General features: G+C 37.3%; 1 protein-coding gene across 3 annotated transcripts in view; it reads right to left on the bottom strand.

Annotated features, from left to right (window-relative positions):
* Window positions 1-22,935, bottom strand: part of PGAP1 (post-GPI attachment to proteins inositol deacylase 1) — a 32,157-nt gene that overhangs the window by 6,523 nt on the left and 2,699 nt on the right. For 2 of the 3 annotated variants that reach the window (XM_039555467.1, XM_039555468.1), the window contains 23 exons: window positions 21,120-21,273; window positions 17,933-18,108; window positions 17,133-17,304; window positions 15,888-16,048; window positions 14,268-14,320; window positions 14,040-14,106; window positions 12,872-12,977; window positions 11,102-11,157; window positions 10,896-10,979; window positions 9,445-9,494; window positions 7,667-7,718; window positions 7,378-7,455; window positions 6,395-6,470; window positions 6,041-6,114; window positions 5,909-5,960; window positions 5,143-5,209; window positions 4,158-4,266; window positions 3,764-3,802; window positions 2,597-2,690; window positions 1,865-1,955; window positions 1,453-1,650; window positions 1,095-1,227; window positions 334-384 (listed from right to left, as the gene is read on the bottom strand). In XM_039555467.1, coding sequence (XP_039411401.1) covers window positions 334-384; window positions 1,095-1,227; window positions 1,453-1,650; window positions 1,865-1,955; window positions 2,597-2,690; window positions 3,764-3,802; window positions 4,158-4,266; window positions 5,143-5,209; window positions 5,909-5,960; window positions 6,041-6,114; window positions 6,395-6,470; window positions 7,378-7,455; window positions 7,667-7,718; window positions 9,445-9,494; window positions 10,896-10,979; window positions 11,102-11,157; window positions 12,872-12,977; window positions 14,040-14,106; window positions 14,268-14,320; window positions 15,888-16,048; window positions 17,133-17,304; window positions 17,933-18,108; window positions 21,120-21,273 — 2,193 coding nt within the window. Of the gene's footprint in view, window positions 1-333; window positions 385-1,094; window positions 1,228-1,452; window positions 1,651-1,864; window positions 1,956-2,596; window positions 2,691-3,763; window positions 3,803-4,157; window positions 4,267-5,142; window positions 5,210-5,908; window positions 5,961-6,040; window positions 6,115-6,394; window positions 6,471-7,377; window positions 7,456-7,666; window positions 7,719-9,444; window positions 9,495-10,895; window positions 10,980-11,101; window positions 11,158-12,871; window positions 12,978-14,039; window positions 14,107-14,267; window positions 14,321-15,887; window positions 16,049-17,132; window positions 17,305-17,932; window positions 18,109-21,119; window positions 21,274-22,935 lie in introns of those variants that run through there. The other variant, XM_039555469.1, reaches the window with a different exon arrangement.

Below are 22,935 nucleotides of genomic sequence, written 5' to 3'. Positions count from 1 at the left end.
TACCTGCAGTATAGATTATTACCTAGATTTTTTTTTTTTTAGATAAGCCATGCATAATCAAATACCAAAATTTAGACAAAACCCTGTTGTTCTGTGTGCATTCAGAGACAGAGTTTTCTCAAATAACAAGTTCACACTGCAGTGACTTGGAACAGTGAATGCAGCGGCTGTGTCTGACAGACCAGGCTGCTCATGGCCTGGCTTTCACATCACACATGCAGCAAGTGAACTACAGCTGCCCAGTCACCTCAGCACAACCTAACAGGACCAAGGCAGAAGTCTGCCAGACAATTTTTGGTCACAGTTTGGAACAGAAGCAGGAAACAGACTTACCTTCTTGTGCATGTTTTGCTCTGCTCTTACAGCCACGTGCAGTTTTGCAACCTGTAAGACAAAACAGCAGCTTGTTTAGTAATGTTTCTTCACACAAAAGCTGTAGCATAGAAAAAGAAACTGAGGTCTCCTTAATTTTTTTTCTTTTTTATAGCTAGATGATTCTAGGGCCCCAATGGAGCTGTAGTTTTCTCCAGGAGCCAAGGACAGCCATAGCCATGGGGTGAATCAGAAGTTAGGCACTGATGTAAGAAAAGCCGTGGAAACTGAATGGCAGGGACTAAATATGGACCTTTGTGGCACTACCCAAGGGATCAGATTGGACATACAAGAAGACTACCCTAATTCTTCAATATATTCACCTTCCTTCCTCTTGCTCCATAAAGACTTGTGTAAAGTCTTTTCTACTGCAAATTTCAAGTCCTCTCTTTGCTAAAGTTTCTCTTCAAGGGAGTTATCAGTCTTTGCTTTTATAATACTGCCTAGCTATAAGTTAAAAATTTCAATTATCTGCATTGTTGTAGTGGGCATATGGGACCACACATTTCTTTGAAGAAGCATTAAAAAAAGAAGAAGAAAAATTGTAAAAATTACAAGACCATGACACAGATAAATTTAAAAAATACCTATTTCAAGTATGAGAATAATAACATTTCTTTTATGTATAAAAAAGGCAATTTGGATTTTTGCTTTTAACCTGGGGTTAATTCAAAGCACCCAAAATTTTCAATTCAGTTACAAAGTGTTTAGCCTTTCAGTACCTTGAACAAGTATTGAAGATAAATAATGAGTATAGCAAATGCACCACAAGTGGTCCAGCTAACCAAAGCAAGAGATATCATCCCACAGAGTCTTCTGGGTGTAATCAACTTATCTTTTTGAAGTACAGTAGGTCTAAAAAAAAAAAAAAAGAAACAAAACTCCTGTTGTACTTCTTCCCAGACATCAATTCCTGCTTGCTTTCAAACCCAGATGTCTAAAACCGTGTATAAATTCAATCTGCTCAGAATTCAGTCTTGCCCAAGCATTCACACAGAAGCAAACAAACAAAAGAAAAACAATTGTCAGGGTCAAAGTCATCTAAGAAGAGCATAATTATATAGCATTGTGTTGTTTTACCTAATCAGAGTTAACCACAATGAAGAGAAGAGTCTCAGAGATGTAGAGAAAAATACTCCACTCCAGTAGGCAATGCCTGTCCCAAAAAGAAATAGAATCAGGGACACAAGGGGGAACCATGCATCCTGACTACTCAGAACAGCAGCATCCACCTCTGGTAGTGACAGTGATTCCCATATCTCTCTAAACCAGTTAAACCTGCCAAAAACATGAAAGCAGTATTATTTATCACTTCCAATTGCTCTTACAGTTAGATATCTATCAACTACTCCTTCTATTACAGTCTTTCAAGCAAAATAACAGTCAGATGTTCACAGTGACTACAGATAAAATAATATTCCTCCCCAGCAACAGTTTTACTCAAACTTCTGTTTTGGAAACTGTTTTAAAGAAACAAATGAAGCAAACTCACCCCTGCAGAAACACAACAATGCTTATAAGAGGTTCTACTTTGTAGGGCTTTGCTGTCCTAACTAGTTCAAGGGAGAAGTCTGAACACTGGCCTAGAATCAAGAACAGAGAGCATCTGTAGTTACTATCATGTCATGAACTTTAACAAAGACCATCCACAACAAAAAATAAATTCAGACAATGGTAAGTTGACTTGAAAACAAGATAACTGTGTCTTGTAGGAGCGCTGCAAGGCTGCATACTGCACCACCAAGGCCTTCCTCCACTGGGTCACCCACATTAAGGTCATAAGTTGCAAGAGCTTCTAGAGACATTACGGAGTTTGTTACAAACACCCCCTGAATTTTAATAAAAATGCATTTTGTCTGAAGACATGGCTCAAACCTATTATGTAAATCTCATCTTCCTGCAAGAAATAGTGTTTTTTGCACATTAACAACTTACTTTAAATTTTTGTATGTATTTTTAGGTAGACCTACTGTGCAACACCAATATTTCACAGAGAAGGGACTGCAATTCAAAATAATAAGGAAATATTTTGCTACAACACAATCTTGAAGAACTACCAGCCAAGAGAAAATGAAAATGAAGAGCACAGATCCAAGTGTTTTCATAAGCTGAATGATATTGAGCTTAAAAATTTCACATCTAGCTAGTCTTTCATCAGTAAATTTGATAGGCAATTTCTCTAAAAACACTTCTGACAGAGAAAAAATGATTTTTAGAAAGCTACCTGTTGATCTCAATGTGCTCAGTTGTCCTCCATAAGTAAGAAGAATATTAGAAACAATATAGACTGGAAAAGCACCAGCATGGAACCTTACTATCTGAAAGATAAGGATAAAGGGATAACTTCATTTCTATCTATTAAAATGTATTAAAAAAACATTTACACAAATATTATCATGAAGTATGATAATGAGATTAGAAAATCTTTCTTAAAAGATCCAGTTTCTCATTTTAATGCATAAATATTTGATAACTTCCAATAGCAATTAATGTTATAGATGAAAAATACTAGAATCTCTCATAAGCAGCTAATGAAACAGGTTTGGATAAATTATCAAATTAGAAACAAATGGGGTTTTTTCCCAGTCAAGACAAGTATGAAAAAAATGAAGTATCACATTTCAGTAAAATAAGTTTAAAACAATTTAAAGGCCACTTTCCAAGCCAAATCTGCATATACTTATATATGCTTTTAGGCAAAGAATTTTTGGAAGCAATTACATACATGTATTAATTGGCTTCTACACTCCCAAGTCATGATTAATATACCAATAGCCTATAAATTCTTGTAAAAAAACAACAAACTGAAAAATCTTTGCTCTAAATGCATGCATTCAAGTAGAGAACCTTGCCAGTAATATTCCAGCACTACACTTAGGTGCTTGCAAATTAATTACTTCTTAGAACCAGAGAACTGCAGATGGCCAGTCTATTTTTACTGACCCCCATGTCAAAATGTATTCTTCATTGATAACCAAAGTAGATTTGTTGAAGAGGAGCATATGGACCTACTTAGACTTTTTCCCCCAATTTAATTGATGCCAAATGTATTTTAAAGTTTTAACACTACTGACTCATCAGGCAAGAAAGTTAAAGTGACCTACAGTGTCGTCCCTTCACAGATATTGAGCTCACCACAAAGCCTTATGCTCCACATTTACAGCAGCTCTTTAGAGCTAGAGAGCTTTTCCACTCCTCTAAGGACTGGGGCCTGACATTCATCCAGGCGGGATGCCTTGCTGAGGGACAAGGTTGCAAAATGATCATTGAACAGTGCTCCTTTTGGCAGCAAAAAGGAATCTGAAGTGCCACAGTAAGGAAGGGAGGAAGTAAAAATGTCTATAGATGCTAATGACATAAAAAACCCCAATTTACTATTAGGTTTTCTTACTTGCCCAAGAACCTGTAGAAGTGATGTCTTCAGAATTACCTTGGGGAAAAAAATATATTGTTTTATACAATCATAAGCATAAGTACAAAATACTTTAATTTTTAAGAAGCAAACTTGAGTATTAGAATACAGCAATCCCTCAACTAAAATGTACAACACCTTACTATTGACATTTTAAAAGCAAATGCTTTAAAACTTTAGAATCCAACTTTCAATACTAATCCAGCTGCTGCAAAATACTTGTAACACACACTACATGTCAAAAAGGCCAAACAGCCTGCCTTTAGATTTGCTTAGTATTGATTGAGATTAATTAGCTATGGTTGAAAAGACTGAATCATGCAAAAATTATCCAGCAATGCAAACCAGCTATAAATTAAACTGCGTTACTCACTTCATACTGACAGTCTGGGGAAGAGTAGATGTTTAACTCTGGGAGGGTGCTGTCATTGTGAGGCTGAGCAATGTGCAGTTTGGCAGAAATCTCAGCAAGAGATGGAACTCTGAAACAGCAACGTTCATGGTCATTGCTGTCCTTACAATCAAGCAGAAAAACCAAACATGCCTCAGTCTTCCACAAGTACACACAAAGCAGATCTACTACACCAAGTGTCACCACAAGCTGTGAGCAAAATGGTGTAAGGAACTTGTTTATCCTGTCACAAAGAACTACATAACATCCTCAATTCCCTCTCCTCTGAACCATCGAGGGATGTGGTACTGAGGAAAGCAGACAAGTTCAGTGAACACACTGCCTCACAGAGCATGCAAATATGCCGAGTGCCAAGAAAGGGAAGGACAGATCCTCAAGAATACAGTTCAGTTTCCTGCACGTATGCTGCTGCTGGAAAACACAGAGGGTTGGAAATGGTGAGGTATCCTTAAGACTTCTAAAATAAACTAGAAATACAGTTTTCCAACCATCTAAAATACAGTCAGGTTGTTCAGCTTCATTAGTGACACATATATTTCAAGCTGTATCATTTGATTTTGTTGGGACTATGCTGCTGAAGTGAACATAGGGCTTCTGTGTGATCCCAACCTTGGCTTCCAGGAAGAAGCCAACATCCAGAGCAAACACTGTTCTCCACCCATGAGGGGGTCAGTGATTATCCTGACAATTTTCAGACCAGCACATCTGACTTCTTTTTCGAGAAAATTAGTGAGAACCATTAAGCAAACAATTAGTAGGTATTCTTGTTCTAGGAAAAGTCAAAACAACTTTGTCAACAAGGGCAGAAAGGTAAATGAGGAAAAGCCATAGAAGGCAAACACTTAAGACTAGAGAAACAGTCTCACATCAGAAATATTATCACAACAGGATACAAATATTCTTTAAAACAACATATCAAGAAATTATTATTTGCTAAAGTCCTTACTTTGCTACAATTATTGAGTCTTCATGTGACCAGGGGATATGAAGTCTGTAAATACTAGGTTTTCTTTCTGAAATGGAACAGCATTAAAAAATACAAGCTTAATTAAGAACAAGGTATTTGAGAAGAACTGTCTCTAAAAACTAAAGGGCCAGTAAAACAACGGTGGCACACAGATCACTACACAGAATCACTTCCATTGCAGTTACATTGCAATCGACATCGCAATGCAGATCAGGGCAGTTACCAGTAAACAAAAATGACATTCTTAAACTCAGGCTGTTACAGGGCAAGACAGTGAGACAGCAGTGTTTAAAGGAAGAAGGGTTATGAGAAGAGTTCTGCTTCTCAATATGAAACTGAAACCTTAATCTAATAAAATCCATCACTGTCTTTTTTTGAAACAGGGTCATTTAGCAACCCATCCTGTTTAAGCTTATGTAGCTCAACATTCAAATTTGAGTCCCATTATCAGCAAATAAAAATCCTAGCCAAATGTGCTTTACTTGAGAAACACTTTCAACATAAGGCAGAATCCTGCTGGAAGTTCAACTTCTCTTTGCTGGGAAGTAAGAAAAACAAACATTAAAGGACCAATTCCTCATTTTCATTGAGCTATCCTTGAAGTGGGAAGTGAGAGATATTAGCAGACACATTTGAACAGATTATAACAGTATGGCCTAAATTCCATTGCATGAGAAGACGTTTGTTTCTAAAAATTTTCAAGAATTCGTTTTATACATTTATACTTTAGAAGACTTCTATTTACCTTTGAGTGACTGGCAGTGGCTCTCTATATAAATTTTGAAAGCTTGATATATCTACAACACAAAAAAAGAAGTCACTCACTTTTCTCCAAACAATGGTTACATTACCTTAAAAACGTAAGTAGCATTCTTACTTGGTTGAAGTGCTGGAGCTGTACATTGTAAAGTAATCCAGTTGAATTTAATAGAATTTTGCTTGAAGAAAGCCCTGTAAAGGATGTAATATTTTCAATTATTAGATAAAGTTATCTGAGAACTGACTACATTTTCAGATTTTTTTTTTCCAGGAGAATTACATGCGTTCATATCTGTTAGTGTAAACCCCCATGTTTCTTTTTTCTTTGTCTGTTACTAACAAAAGCAGTGTTAGCTTTAGTGAAAAACAACCCCCAAAAACCTCCTGACCTGACATTTTTAGGCAAATTTATTTTCCAGAGGTTAGTTACATTAGTTTTCCATTTTTTTCAAAAGCAATGTGCTGTACTTACCAAATGACATGAGATGTGTTACAGGGAGCTGTACTGTTCTGGAATCCTCTTCGAAGAATTCACAGCCCAAAGTATACTGCAATTCAGGTTATTAAAAACAGATCTAAACCAAGCACAGACTTGGAAAGGCTTTGTACTTGCCAAATCACATTTCCCAAGTGATCTCTCCTCTATCTTGCTTACCCTGAATGCTGTGCATCACTAATTTCACTGCAAGATGCCTCTGTCACAAGTATCTGAAGATACACTCAGAGAACATTACATTCACTTGTGCTGTGAATAATTTCTTGGATCATGGATTATTATACCACAGACTCAGAGACTGTATTTGTGTCACAGAAAGCAATGCCAGATCTGATTAGATCAGAAATTCCAATTCAGTATTCTGCCATTTCCAGGACTAACTGGAAAGGCCTGCATCTTAAGTCTGCAAATGTTCCTCTTACTGAGATCCTGAGAGCCCATGATGCAAAGATATCCATCTCATTAGTGAGATTCAAACTATTAAACTCTGCACAACTCAGTCTACTATGTTATTTGTGGTCTAAGAGTTTGCAGAGGTATCTGACCTATGCTCCCCAGAAGCCAGGTGTGGTGGGTTCAGTTATCTCTATTCTCTGCTAACCTGGGTAAGAGACATGACTGTTCAAAGGTATAACCACTCAGGAACACAACCAGAGTATTAAGAAAAACAAGGAAGACTACTGTTAGAATCTCCAAGAAGAACTCTAAGAACTGATTTGAAAACTATGGTTTTGTACATGTTTCAAGTGCTATTCATGCCTTGTGTTGGTATTTTACCAAAGTGTTTCTGAGCTTACAGAAGATAACAAAAGCTACCTTCAAACCACTCCACAGTGTGGGTCTATGGTTTCTCAAAGCAACTTAGCACATATTTAATATACTTCCTTTTCCTCCTATCATAGCACCTGAAAGTTATGAACACACTAAGCAAGCAATTTCTGAATGTCATATTTTTTTACCTTCTTGCCAACTGCAGGTGGTACCTGAATCACAATGTGGGACAAAGAAGGATAGTCTTGAAGTTTCAGCATCACAACCTTAAAAAGGAAAGGAAAAAAGAAAAAGAAAGAAAGAAGAAGAAAAGCCATTACTGAACATACCCCTTTAGCTCGCCCCTTGCCAGTTCCCAGTTTGTCTACCTCTGGAATACAACTGTTCTAATGCTCCAAAGGGAACAGCTCCTTCCCCTATGACCTGCAACTACCCCTGGAAGCACCTCTTCCTCCTACAAGTTAAGCACACACTTACCTTGGTGGTTGGAAGTAACTCAGCTCTCCAGGATAAATCAGCAGCTTCCAGGCTGTAAAAATTTGTGCACATTAAAGGATGAGCATATTCATTATGCCAGCCCAGCATTATGGCAATGGATTAACACACCAGCTTCTCTCTCGCTCTCTGGATTAATTTTAAATTGAGAAGAAATTTGGGTGTACTGCTACCACAGTAATTTATCAAGCTACAGTAATTACAGAGAGTGCAAATCTTGTTTGTGCAAAACCAAGCCAAGCAAAGCTCCAAATCTGTCATACAGAAAACCTGCAGCACTTATTAGCCAGGGAACTTCAGACACAAAATGAAACTCTTCATGAACTAAAACAGCATTGGCATTGAATTATCATGCAGTTTTATTAGCAACTTTTAAACATCAAAAGTACAAATTTTCCTATGGAAATATCTAAAATATACCATATAAATGAAAAAGTCTGTTAGCTGTTAGAGAGTTTGCAGCAGTTCTAAAATGGTGTGTACTTATATTGAGTTAAGATACTGAACACGTCCATTCAGTCACTTCAAGTTTTGACTTTTTGAATACCAGAATACTGCTGTTTCTCTAAATAGTGCTCATGACCTCAGGACACAGTCCACAGCAAACCCACTGTTATTGGATCAGGTTTAAGTAGCAGTCCTGAACTAGGCTAACCTGCACTTGATGCTGATCAAAGGTTATTCAAAGGAATAACAACCAACTTCTTGGATCAGGAAAAAGTAATTATGACATCTGGCTATCTGCTGGAGGCAAGTCTCTGGCTGCACACCTCAGTGATCCCAGAACAGATAAATACTCTGCTAGCTCAATTTTGCCTGGAAGCTCTCCCTAATTTGAACGGTAGATTGAATTTGAGTTTATTTTACAAATGTAAGCTAAGACAATGTTTTAAATCCATTTTGTAATGACTGTCAAAACAAAACCACTAAACCACCCACACTTTTAAGTATTTTTCATATGACAGTAGCAATTTCGAAAAAAGAAAAAAAGTAAGACATGCTTTAATCCACTCTTTTGAAGGCTCTGAGTGACACTTGATGTCTTTTGTCATAGGAGTCTAAAGAAACAGAAGCATAGAGTTGTTTGGGTTGAAAAGGACGTTAAAAACCATCTAGTTCCAACAGCCCTGCCATAGGCTGGGACACCCTCTAGACCAGGTTACTGAGAACCCCATCCAACCTGGCCTGGAACATCCCCAGGGATGGGGCATCCACAACCTCTCTGGGGGGAGCTGCTCCAATGCCTCCCCACCCTCACAGTGAACAACTTCTTCCTAATATCCAATCTAAACCTGCCCTGTCAGATTAAAGCCACTAACCCTTGTCCTGTCACCACATGCCCTTGGGAAAGGTCCCTCTCCAGCTCTTTTGTAGGCATGGCACTCCTCACTGAGCTCCACTGGGTCATGGAACTGTTGAGCCCAACTCTTTGGGTGTGACCATCCAACTGGCCACCAGCACCACCCAGGTGCTACAAACCACCCAGCTCAGGAATCCAGCCCAGAGTGTCAGCAAGGAGCAACAAGAATGACTCCTCACTGCTATGAAGGTCAAAAATACACCTTCATGAAGAAGAATACCACCTATTTTAAGAAAAGTCATTCTTTCCTGTTTTCCTGGTGATACAGAAAGCATGAATTATTTACAATAACAATTTTACTTCCCAATCCCTTCCTACAGCAGGGAATTTATAGGCTTTAAATTCAAACACAGTCTCACAAAACCTATATGAATAAAGAACAGGAACTGTTTATACTCACCACATCGATGAATTAGTGTTCATGCAGCCATAAATCCAGCTATTTGTGTCCTGTAAAGTCATTACCATAAAACAGTACATTACCTATGTGTGATTGCATTTATAAATACATTAAAAAATACTGATTCTTTACTTCAAGCAATGCAGGGGTTAAAACTGACAATAATTAAAAGACTGATTTTATAATCTTGCAATTACAATTGCAAGGACAGACAGGTGAAGCTTTAGAGTGAAAGGTGGGGGTTTCTAGAAACCATTTTAAAGAACTTCAGTTTGCCACCCTTTCCAGTTATGAATAAATACAAGGTTAAGCAAAAAAGCTTTCATAATTTCTCTTTAAAAAATATCCATTTTACATATCATGTTTAATCTCTCCTAACTAAAAGAAACATCTCAAGGTAGTCTTTGAAGTAGTAGAGGAATACTTCAGATATTTAATGTTCTACTGCTCCGTCCCTTGAGAATTTAAGTGTTCTGAAGTGACGGCACCATGATGCAACTCTCAGACATTGTTTGGTACCTCCCTCCTCTTCTCAAGCTGTACTAGGCCTGTCTTTCAGACATTATAACAAAGGCAAAAGTTATCCTGTCAAAGCACAGCTAAGATCACAACATACACGTAAACACTGAAGTTGCCACTGAGAAGGACAATTAGAAAAGCACCAAGCACAGACAATTGCTTTTCACAATGGTGGTATGAATGCCATCTGGTTTAATAGAGGGTGTCCCAGCCCATGGCAGGGCTGTTGGAACTAGATGGCAACAGGGACAGGCAGGATGGAACAGGAAACCATCTCAATTTTCTTGCCACTAATGTAAAACACATGATTCTGAAAAGTTTATTTATCCATCTTCATCTTGCCAAGAGATTAAACCCATTCTGTTATAAAAAACTGAAAAAAAATTTGGCTGAATGTATATGTCTTGAACTAAAAATACAAGAAATGCACATTATGATGTCTCCTCTCAGTAGGAGACAACTGAGATAGTGCTGTTTCCTCATCTGTCTTCCACTCACTTTCCCTGCTCAGTGGAAGATCTCTGTAGCCTTTCAGGCTCACTTAAATTTTATTATGGGAAAGCAAACCTATAAACAGCTTTCCCAAGTCAGAATTATGGCAAAAAACACAGCAGCACTAAAACCAGCTTTTTCCTTCAGAACCATCAATACAGAACTGCACTAAATGAAAGGACAAAGTAATGTAGAGCTAACCATAAGAGTCAAAAAGAAAACATTTAGGGTTCAGGTGGCACTGAAGGTTTCAGATCTTGAACACTAAGTGTGACATGCTAAAACAGATAGTAGCTCTGACATGCATTAGGCTGTGACTGTAAATGGATGGCAGCAATTTCAACAGCTGTTCAGTAACTGTCTTAAAACTGCAGCAAATGGAAATTAAAAAAACACATCTTTATAAATAAACTCCAGACATTAAAGAAGTATTTTCTCACCAACATACTATTTTCACAGTAAACATGACTGTATGATTTTCTGTGGCTTGCAAGAGGAAATGTGAAATATTTTCCATCAGAATCCTTAAAAAAAAAAAAAAAAAAGGGTCATTAGTAAAAAAAAGCCACAAAACCCCCCCAACAGAACAACCCAAATAAAAATAAAAACAAACACAAAAACACAATGGGGGGAAAAAATCACTTACATTGTAAACTGAGTAAGTCCATTTTGAGACTTTGACTGTAATCCACATGAAAGCTCCTAAAAATAAATATTTTAGTATGCTGCACTGCAGGAACGATTATCCTTATATCCAAAATCCTGTATTTTACTTATCGCCGAGGTCTTATCTCCTATCTATACATGGATGTAAACTTTATGTGTTTTAATCAACACTGAGGATTGCTACTGCTTACAATTACATGCAACAGTTATCATCAGTTACACAGAAAACAATAAAGCCCCAGGATCCTGTTACTAAATATAATGGCAAAATAAAAACCCCATGGATCTTGAAACAAAAACCTAAAGGCAACAAAACAAATAAACCAAATTATATAATTACAGGGTGACTGATTAATGATAAGACAACATTAGAAACAGCCCCAATCTTTGTTCCTGTCAGCCTTTTAAGAAAGCTGATACAGAAACTTGTGCAGAGGCACATCAGCAAAGTGAATAACATACAGAAAAAGATAGGAGCAGTTTAAAGATACGGCTAGGGAAAAAGAATAAAACAGTAATGAAGAGATCAGAGTACAAACAATGCCAATTGTCATGCAAGGAGGTTGTATCTTTCTTCCATGTAACAGAGTAGCAAGTTCAGAGAAATTCAGCTGTCAGGAAATCACCACAAATAGGAATAAGCAAACATGAAACCAAATTTAAACCAATTCTTCCTTATTGCTAAAAACTGACCCAAAAAAGGACAACTCCCCCCAAAATACCAGTTTCACAACCTCTCTGGTCACTTGTTCCAGTGTTTGACCACCTTCCTGGTGAAACAGTTTTTCCTAATAGCTAATTTGAATGTCTTCTGTTACAACAGGATTTCAACTGCCTATTGTGCTGTCACTGTGAACCTCTGAGAAAAATCTAGCTTCATCTTCTCTCCAATTCTTCATTAGGTAGTTGAAGACAGCAACATGATCCCCCCCCCTCAGCATTCACTTAAGCATGAAAATCCTCAGTTCACTCAGCCTCTTTCCTCATTTCCTAAGCCCCAGGAACTGCCTGTTTTGGTGGTCTTTTGCTCCACGCTCATTTCAGGAGGTGCCAGTGCATAAATGTCTTCTTGTAAGAGGGTGCCAAAACTGGACACCGAAGTACAAGCTACATTAGTACTTCTGCTATGTCTTACACTGAGAAAATTCCTGAAATAAAATGGTTTTCATCAAATGGTTCAGCCCACTTCAGCAAAATAAAGCTGTGCCCCTACAAAACTTGTGTTTAGTCCTTAAGACCCCACACAGTCAAAATCTCTCACTTTTAACTCTGGATCCTTAGGAAGGAACTTTACAAGGAAACCCTTAGTGAATTGTTCATTTTACCCTGCCATGTCATGGGAAAAAGGAAGTGATTGATGAAGCAGGTCTGAATATTCAGGATTTCCATGAGTAGCACAAAACTAACACAATGCTCTGCAACACCCAGCCTATCCCTCTTGCAACCATTGTAGATTAGACTGCCCTCTTGACACCCAGCTATTCCCAGTTTCTGAGATTTTCTACTGGACAACCTAGTGTAAATACACTCCTCAGAACCCAAGCTATAGAAAAGTGACAGATTTTTGCACCTACCCCTGTTAACATCTTTAATACCAAAACCAAACAAAAGCAGATTGTTTAGGTCTATAACCTGTATATTGTTTTAGTTTGTCTGAAGGAGGACAAGGTGTATTCTGAAACTTTGTTAGTGAGGCGGTATTAACAAAGGAGTATCACTGAATGCTATTCAAAAGAAAACTGCTACATACCTGTGAGTCCTGTAAAAGCTTCAGGATTTTCCTCAAACATCTTTGCAGGGTGTCTCACAAAGTGGTGATTCAGTACAGACATTCTCTTCTTTGGATCCTCAGTTATCTAAAACGAGCACATTTTCAATTTTTTACCAATGCATATGATTTAAGATCATCATATGATCACAGCTAGCAATACAGTTTTGTGGGTGGAAGGCAGGAGAGATTGTTAGCAGACATTGTACCCTTTCTGTTCTAAATTCAAAATTCTGAAGTGCCACCCATAGTCCATCACTGAAATACAGAGAATCTACACATATTATAAGGCATAGCCAAACCTTTCATAACACGAGGAAACCATTCCATGACACTCATGCATTCTTCCTGAAATGCCACTTAGGCCAGACCTTAGGAAAAATTTTTTTAGGTTTACTAATCAGAGTTCACATATCCAGCTTACTACACCTCTTTGACTATTTCAAGCATCCAAGTAGCTGTATAGCTACCCTGGGATTCACTTTTGTTTGGGGTTGGGATTTTTGGTTTGTTCGATTAGTTTGGTTTTAGTTTTTCCAAATAAATCTTCCAGGACTAATTTTTGTTTATTCCACTTTCCAAAACTGTGGCCATTACAACTGATTTCTAGAAAGTTTTACCCCTTAGCACAGTCAGTGCTACAGAACAACTGTACTCCTCTTTTTGTCTCTCTAAATCACACATTAAAATAAATACGCATGAAAAGCTAGAGAAGCCTGTCCCGAAGAGCCTCAGAGGGAACACCTGAAATCCTTCCTCTTCTACGCCTTGGGCTCTGCTCTTACGTACACATCGAGAGGTCACATTCACAGCTACAGAGCTAACAAAATTTGTTTATCCTGGTGCAAGGTCAACTGAACCTGCTGCTTTATGGAAGAAATGTTCGGCCCATAGCTCAGCTCTAAAGCATCAAGCAGTAAATAATGAAAACTGAGCTAACACCTCGTTATTTCTGACACTTTGGTCAAACAACACAAAGCCATGGGATTTTTCAAGTGACTGGTACAAAATGGAAAGTTTTCTCAGTATGACTTAGAAGAATCAAAAAGAAGTTTCCTGTAAAATAGGGAGATATTTGTCCTGATTAAGCATTCTGGGATGGAAGAAGAAAGTGTGATGGGTAAACACACAGGAGATCACATATACAGACCTGCCTTGTGTTTTCATCTATGAGATCAAAAAAAGCTCTAATGGTAGCCAGGATCAGTTCTTTGCACCTAGAAGACAGAATAGGTAAAATTAGATCCAGGGTGATAAAACTGGTCAGAACAGACTTCACCATAATATTAAACTAAAGTTAAATTACGGTATAAAGTGATAACAGTAGAAAAGAGAGCTATGCACAGTCAGTCAATTAACCTCTGTTCCATTATCTTACCACACTATGGAGAGATGGTCAGTTGAGGCCCAAGCTCTAGGCACAGCTGAGCTCTGTTCGGGTGAAGGAAAAGGTTAAGCTTTTGTTAGTACTCAGCATTCTGAAATTATATGGAAACCTTTCCCCTCCTTATTTAAACATATTTGCACAATTATTAAAAAGAACAGCCTTTATCTTAAGAGTTTCAGAGCTTAGGGTACAACAGAACAACTTCAGTCACAAATCTTGCAAGCACTGAAGCACTTGTAAGATGGAAATTATAAAACAAAATGACCAAGTTATCTGTGTTAGATAGCAGAGACTAATGGTGAAAGGACAGATAATGGAGTGGAGGAAACTTACCAAAATTTCTTCAAAGACTGCTTTTATGACTAATCTTACTATTTTAATAACTGATCCTGGCACATGAGAATAGCAGCATGCCAGTGAAAGCTGTTGTTGAGAAACCAAGGGCATCCTCAACAGAAAGAGCCATCAGAGCACCATGAAGAAAGAACTGGACAGTCTGAAGCTATCAATTTCTGTAAGTGCATTTCACGCATTACATTTTAGGGACTAACAGTATCAAAAAACACCTCCCACAAATGGAGCTCATCAACCTATTGCTCAACATGAATCAAGTAAACTATGAACTATTAATGCACTAATCACACTTGGGAAGTAAAAAACAAACTGAACAATAACAACCACAACACAATCTCCAAAACGGAACAAACACAAACCAGAAACAACTGGTACCACTACTCATGAAATCTCATGCAAAATTCTGGTCACCAACACTCAAGAGAAATGAAAATAGAGCAGATGCAGAGAAGGGTTACTAGGACAAAGGGAATGCAGAGTTAATGCTCTTAGCCTAGCAGGATCTGAGCTGAGCCTATTTATAGACAGCTTTCTGTACAACACACAGGGAAGTAAACACCAAGGGAATGGCAGCTATTTCATATAACATTTCTAGCAGATGTCAGAAGAAAGGCATTAAAAAACTGGCTTGTGCAGTAAATGGAAGTTGGAAATTACAAGTTTTCCCCCTCCTTGTGAGTATTTTCCAGCTTCTCCTTGTAGGGAAGAGGTTGAAGGAGAGGGGATGGAACAATGAAGCTAAATACTTTCTGATGACTCTTGATTAATTTTGAAAGCGTAGATGCCTGAAAAAGCAGAAAACTGGACTTGATGATCCTCAACATCCTATTCCTAAATCTTTGAAAAACAACAAATGCAAAAAGAAGGTGCCAAGCCAGAGCTCTCTTTTATAATAAAACACTCTACTTCTATACTGCACATTCACCTTTCTCCATACACACATCTCTTGCAAAAACATGGGGAAATAAAACCTGAGTTCTGGAACTGAAGAAGTGCAAGCAAGTGGTGAGAAGAAACAGTACCAAGTGGTAGATGATTCCCATCAGTGCCACACATACTCCTCCCGTGGAAGCTCATTTATACTACATCAACTATTTATGATTTTATAACCATACACTATCTATTTAGTGTTTTCACATGCAGTATTTTCATATTTATTTACACTATGCTGCCCATATAGACACTGATACATGCATTACATAAATAACTATCTAACATAATTCCATGCAAAACCAAAAAAACAGTTTGCTTTTTTACCACAACAGATAAGGCACTGTCATGTTGACTCAATCTCGGTAGAAAAGCCAGTCCTGAACGAACTTGGTAATCTCTGAATCCTCCCGCCACAGAAAGGGTAGTTAAATTTCTTAAATCTTGGGCCTTTAGAATCCAATGATTGTTTACAGCTGTATAAAAATCTATAAAATATATTAAAATCAATCACAGTTTTCCCATAAGCCTATTTGATATACAAAAAAAAGCTATATAAACATTAACTAAAAGTTTATGTAAGCCCCCCTAGAGACATTTGAGCTCTGATTATCACTTGATTCACGTAAGAGAGGAAAATTATTGTTTTAACCCAATGAGGTAGCAGTTAGGAAAGACAGATACACTTTTTATATCAGCTGAGCACATATATTGTTAGACTAGCAAACCATAGGTTTATTTGAAGGACGGACACAGATTTACTTGAAGTCCAGAAACAGTCAGTAAGGAAGAAGCATTGCACTGAAATCAATTGTAGGATGGAGAATTAATACAAGCACAATAAATCAAATCCAGCAGCTAAAGATAATCCATTCCTCTTGGGTGTCACAGAGGATAATGAAAATTAATGTCTGTTCCCTTTCCTTCACCAATTCCCTCAGTATCTACATGTAGCAGCACAATTATCACTAAACACATACTTAATCAGTATAGTTTAATCAAATCTAGCTTTTCAGGAAGTGTATAGTACATGTAGAATATTATACTTTATTTTTATGCCACAGTTATTTAGGTGACGAGAAAATAAGTTCTTTTTTGTAAATTTTTAAAATATGTAATTACATCTATATTTATATTCTCACCTCCACAACCTTTGGGTATGAAAAACATTAAATTTAGCACCTTCTACAGAATTAACACTACCTCATTTGATAAAGATAAAAATCCTTACAGAGGTCAAGTTTTAAAAGAGGAGGGGAAAAAAAAAGAAAGAAAATGTATCATTCACTGGAAAGCTTACAAATTTAGTAACATGCCCTGCAACCTATTAAATTACAAATTATTGAGAGCTTCAGGCCTCGCACAGAAACTCAAGTCCACATAATCCATTTTATGTAACACTTGACTTTCTCTGAGTATCCTGGAACTCTCAACAACCTGAGTAACAAAGGAACAGATTGATTACAGTAAACAAAGCAGCACATTTTGCTGTTGATTTGCAAGAATCTCCCCACTGAAGTTTGAGAGGATCAATAAAGAAATACAGTGTAATTAGACAAGTGCAATACTCACCGGTAAGATATTTGTCTAGAGGCATTACAGGTGCAATGTGAGGTGTGGCTTGTGTAATGAGCAGGTTTATAAGTTCAGGCTTAAAATTCTTCAGAGTGAGCAACGCTCTTGCAACAAGACCACCCATGGAATGCCCAACTATTGCAACACTGCTGGGTGCAAATTCTTGATCCTTAAACAAAGAGCAATCAGACACATCAGGATCAGATTTGACATTGAACTGTGCTTATCACTTGTGGACTTTTTCTCCCTGCAAATTAACTTATGGTCTTTCAAGGATAACATTAACTAGTATCAACTTAACAAGCTTACAAATTGAATAAAAATTTACTTGCTACCTCACAAAAATGTGCTTAATATGAAGTATCCAGGTCAAAAGGAAATACTGTATAGCCTGTGTAAGCTCAATAAACTCAAACTTATCTTAACTTCTGAGACTTTTAGGAACAGAGGACATCAAAGAACTTTCACAGAGAAAACTGGATGTAAAGCAATGCCATATTAATATTTCAGTAAGCTACAGATGCTTACATCTCTACTAGAAAAAGGCACCCATTGTGCATGGAAGTATTTATTTAGAAACATAACACAGAACCTCACCAAAGCTCTGGGATTGTCACAAGTACTAAAAATCTGTAAAAGAAAAGCAATTCTCTCTTGCCTTATCATCACCTTCAAATATCTACACACATTATGAAGTCTCCCTCCCTTACTCATCACTCCAGTTTTGCAGCAGGAAAGGCAGCCCAGAATTCCATTCCCAAATGGAAGTACGTTACTCAGCATGTGTCACTACTCACCCTGTACAACTTAAGAATTACTTTTATGCATTCATGCACAAACTTGGTCTGTCGTTGCAGGCTACCACCATACAATGCAACCAACTCCTCATTAAAGTTGACACTGAAGAAATTAAAATGATATTTGAAGTCAACATCTTCTGCTTTTCTAAGTGCAATGGAGCCAAGGGAACGTACTAGAAAGAGAAACCGCATCAATTAGAACAGTCCAACAGTCACTGCTCACCACTCTCTTTAGCAGAAAAACACATAAATACATAATTGATTAGGAAACCAATATATTAAATCCATTTTTCATCTCAAGCCATTTATAAAAGACATTCAAAACCAAACCATCTCTTTTCAGCTTACTCCTGACAGCAGAGATATTTTATGTCAAGAAAAAATTTAATACAATGATCAAGGATTATGTCCTTCCACCTTAGGGCTGCTTTTCTCATCTCATTTGCACCTTCTTATTGCCACCAGGACAAGAAGGCATTCTTGATTTCAACTGTAGGGGCATTCCTACTGCTAGGCTTTCTTAAAACTCCTTTGAAGGCCATCAATTCTAAGACAACATTCCCAAATACCACTAAGATAAGTATGGGGGATTGCAAAACCAAACCCTAAAGGACACTTGTCCATCTAAAACCTTGAGTGAGAAAATGTTTGCTTTACTAGGTCTTGCTTTTGACCTGTCTTCCCTGTCTAGCCCTGGCTACCATTTAATACAGCCTTTTGTGTGCAGAATTGTCCCCGAGTTTCCATGGAGACAATGCAGGATGGGAACAATAACAGCTGCAAATAAGAAGGCATGGTAGCAGAAGAAAATAAAAGAGGAAGTCCCAAAAGCACCTATATAAAATAACTAGTGATGGCCAGAAAGGTCTGCTCAAATCCAGCACACAGGAGCAAGATTCTCCTAGAGCACAACAGGCTGAGAGAACTGCAGAAGCCTCCTTCTCAGAAAAGTCTGCTACAGAAATTAAGGTGTGAAATTTCAGACAAGCTCGTGAAATGGGACAATAATATTTATGAAGTACTTTATATGTTCAAGCATCCAAACAGATATTATCAGCATGATGAGAATTATCAATCTGGTTTGTAGTCAATCATTTCACCAATTCTATCTATATCTAATAAGCAGTAAGACCAAAATGATTTGAAAATAACTGAAAAGTATTTAAAAGGTCAAGTATCTTATAATAACCTTATACCTTGGAGGTCATGGTAAAAGGAACAAGAATATTGCACAAGAGTATCACAAGGCAAGTGTGACAGATTTCTAAAGAGAACTCAGGATCTCAGTTCTCCCAGTCTCAGGTTCCCACCCAACAACTAAACCACAGCATCTTTTATTCAAAGTCTGAATTTTGTACATTTTACAAAATCCATTTTAGTGCCCATGAAAGACGATGAATTAACATTTCAAAAGTGCCTGTAACACATCAAAACCTCCTGAAGGTTAGGTTGTGAGTGAGCTTCTTCTTTCAAGTGAAAGGACAAGATAAAATGGCCTCAAGTTGCACCAGGGGAGATTTACATTGGATCTTAGGAAATGTTTCTTCCCCAAAAGAGTGATCAGACATTGGAACAGGCTGCTCAGGGTAGTAGTGGAGTTGCCGTCCCTGGAGGCTTTTAGAAGCTGTGTAGATGTGGCACTTAGCGATATGGCTTAGTGGTGGGCGTGGCAGTGCTGGCGGAATGGTTGCATTCCATAATGTTAAAGGTCCTTTCCAACCTAAACGGTTCTATGAAAATAACAAGGCCAGCAAAGGCAGCAGCAGCACTTGTCTTCACTGGTCAGCAAATATGAATATATTTTAAACAACTATGAAAATTGCAATAGCAACAGCTTCTCTGCTCATCTAGGCATCAGAATGAAGTTGTGTTATCTCACAATAAAAACTGAACAAAGTATGGATTAATATGAATTAATTTTAACAAAGGTTTTGCAAAATGCATATATGATTTCTTGCCAGTCTCCATAAATCCATTCCAAAAAGAACATTTTTAAAATATTTACTGCTCCTATAGCATGTAGTACTTCTACTCACCTAGTTTTTTGTTCTTCAGACATTTCCTTTTGATTCCTAAAATGCCCTGAAAGTACCATTCTATTTCCTGCACAGTGATGTACTGCCATGTTTTTAGAGACAGCATTAATTCACAGATTTGCAATATTTGATGCACAATCACAAAAGTCCATATGGCACCTCTCATAATCATTCTGTTTGTAATCTTCTTTGGATGCTATTGTGCCTGGAAGTCTGTATGGTTTTTCTGAAAGCACTAGTTGGTAAAATATTTTACACTGTTATAAGCTAAGCAAGCACACTCTCAAAAAACCCGACTCTGTAAAGGTTCTCTGAAATCTGGTAATATAATCATCAAGTTTAGTGCTAATATGAAGAAAAATTATCACAGTAAGGGTTCAGACTGTGCTGGTTTTCCCTACACACACATCTATTTTTCTAACATCATGAGAGTGTTATTTACTGTCTCAAAGCACATTTTAGGGAACAAAAATATCAGTCTGACAAATCCAGACTGGAAGGAATAGCAGGTACCAGAGTAAACGCTGAAACACAAAACTTCATGTACCATGAGCTTTGGCATTTAGAATGAAAAATAAAAATGCTTTAAAACTATTACTTCTTTTCATTTGGAGCCTAGAAATGTAAGAGAGGAAAAAAAGAGGCCATATGTAAAGTGGGAAAATGATGTTACTGAAAAAACACCACTACACAGAGATATAGGGAATAATTAAACTAGAGGGCAAGCTTAGATGATGCTGATTTCTATAGCATGTAATTCCTTTACATCACAGATGACAGATGGTTCAGTTTCTTCTAATCAAATTCAGGTCGTGTTTTATTTGGCATTAACTGCACTAAACATCATTCAAATCAAAACCAACGAGATGTTTGCAATCAAAAGAACAGCAAGGGTGCAGTGCTGCCAGAGGACAGCATAAAATGTACTGTTTCTGGCTTTCAAAAGGCTTGCTCCAGAGAAATATTACATCTTAACCATTCAACTGATTTCAAACAAAAAACATGTATTTTGACTGTTTGAAATTAAGCATAGACTAATATGATCAACCATTATGACTCTGTCTGGTACTACTTCAAACAGAAAACTACCTAATGCATAAATCTGAGAGCTTTTTTATAACAAAGCTATAACTCATCTAAACACTTACCTTGTTTGTAACTGCCAGCATTCCCAGGAAGAAAGAGAACTGGAATTCCTGTCAATAGGAGATTTTTGTTTTCTTCAGCATAGTTCCCTTCTCCATAGAGATAGAGCTCATATGCTGGGTATCGTCTGGCTGTTTTCTTGGGTAATTTTATTTTCTGTTGCAGAAGTTAAAAAGAAAACAAACCCCTTGTTTATAGTGTTATAAACAGGAAAATACAGTGGCTATCCAGCCATTCAAATGATCTGGCTTATGTGTTTTTATTTTTATGGTTTTAAATTACATTCTAAAGAATACAGAATGAAAAAACTGGGTTTGGCTTTTAAAAAAAAGTAATCAAAACTAGAATATCAAACAAACTGATTAAATAGGTATTACTATACATAATGAATGGACGCAGTTACTTACTCTAAACAGTGATTACCTTTAACTAGCTTTGAAACAAACTGCAAATGAATGCAATTATGTATCTATCAAAGATAAATATTTATCCAAAAAATTATGTATCTATCAAAGATAAATTTACTTTACATTCATAAAGTAAATCCAGGCTTACAATACAAGGGGGAAAAAGGAAAAAAAAGGCATGTCAAAACCCAACCAAATCTGCCAGAAGAGGAGAAGCTGAGACCAGCACTGGGGCACATGAGCGATGCTAACTATTCCTGATGCACTGGAACGGTTCCGGAGTCCTTTCCAATCTCAGAACAAGGATACAACAGCTAAACCTCGAGAGCAGCGTGGTGTGGGTGACTGTCAGAGGGCACCTGTTACCTCAGGGTCAATTACACGTGCTGTGGGAGTTCTCTAGCCGAGTTTTACAGAGATGTCACCTGCAGCGGGAGCTTAAACAGCAGCAACCACCCCAATACAGCTCAGCAGAAAAAAAACAAACCCGTGGTACTTTGGGGTTTTTCTGTTTCATTTTCAGGGCTGGTTTTGTGGTCTGACAAACCACCTGGTTCTGTAACAACTCAAGGTCTAATGTGCATGTCAGCTGTCACCTTAAAGAAGGCCGTATTTCTTCTATTTCTTAGGAAGAAAACAAGTAACCCCCTAACCTAGCACACAATCGATTCACAGGATTATGATTCTCAAAGAGAAAAGAACAAGATCTCTTTGAACCCAAGGTCTAGGTGAGGATTAATCTTACACCAGTAAGTCAATCTCTTAGAGTCATATGACACTGTCTTAATTAAATGTGTTCTTGCTTACTACTTATTTGGTTTAACTCCTGCATGGAGGTTTGTTGGTTTATAACTCTTGAGTTTCTAAGATAAAGATTTTTAAAACTTTGACAAGTGCAAATACACTCGTGCCAATGTTTAATTATGTTGCAACAACTGAGGGACAAACAAGATAATACAAAAATAAATGTATTAAGGCCTAATTTATAATTTAAGAAAACACTTTTCCAGAATAAAGTCAAAACTAAACTCAGTTTTGCATCAGAAATCCCCTGTCAAGTCTCTCTTAATTGTTTCCTTGAAATAGAAGCATCTTTTTTTCAAATATTTCATTGTTTTCTCTCAGCCACATCTACCATAAAGGTGATTTAGCTTTAATTCCATGCCCCTACACTCTTTCCCTTCCCCTGTTCTTCTCTATCTCTCCTCAGCTAATGACTATTTTCTTTCCTCCTTGGCCTTCCAATTTTTTTGGTACATTGGTTATTTGCAAACTATTTTTATGATGTTTGAGATATATCTATATATTCTATGAGATATCTATGTGTGTATGTTATTTATAGTATTTTAATTATCTTGGTTCATTAACACAACAGAGAGCGTGAGTTAAATTCTTTCGCTGAGAACAAGAA

This window comes from Corvus cornix, chromosome 7 (assembly GCF_000738735.6).
Source record: "Corvus cornix cornix isolate S_Up_H32 chromosome 7, ASM73873v5, whole genome shotgun sequence".
Classification (NCBI taxonomy): Eukaryota; Metazoa; Chordata; class Aves; order Passeriformes; family Corvidae; genus Corvus; species Corvus cornix.
The sequence above is the reverse complement of the archived record's forward strand: the minus strand, read 5'-3'. Positions and strand labels throughout refer to the sequence as shown.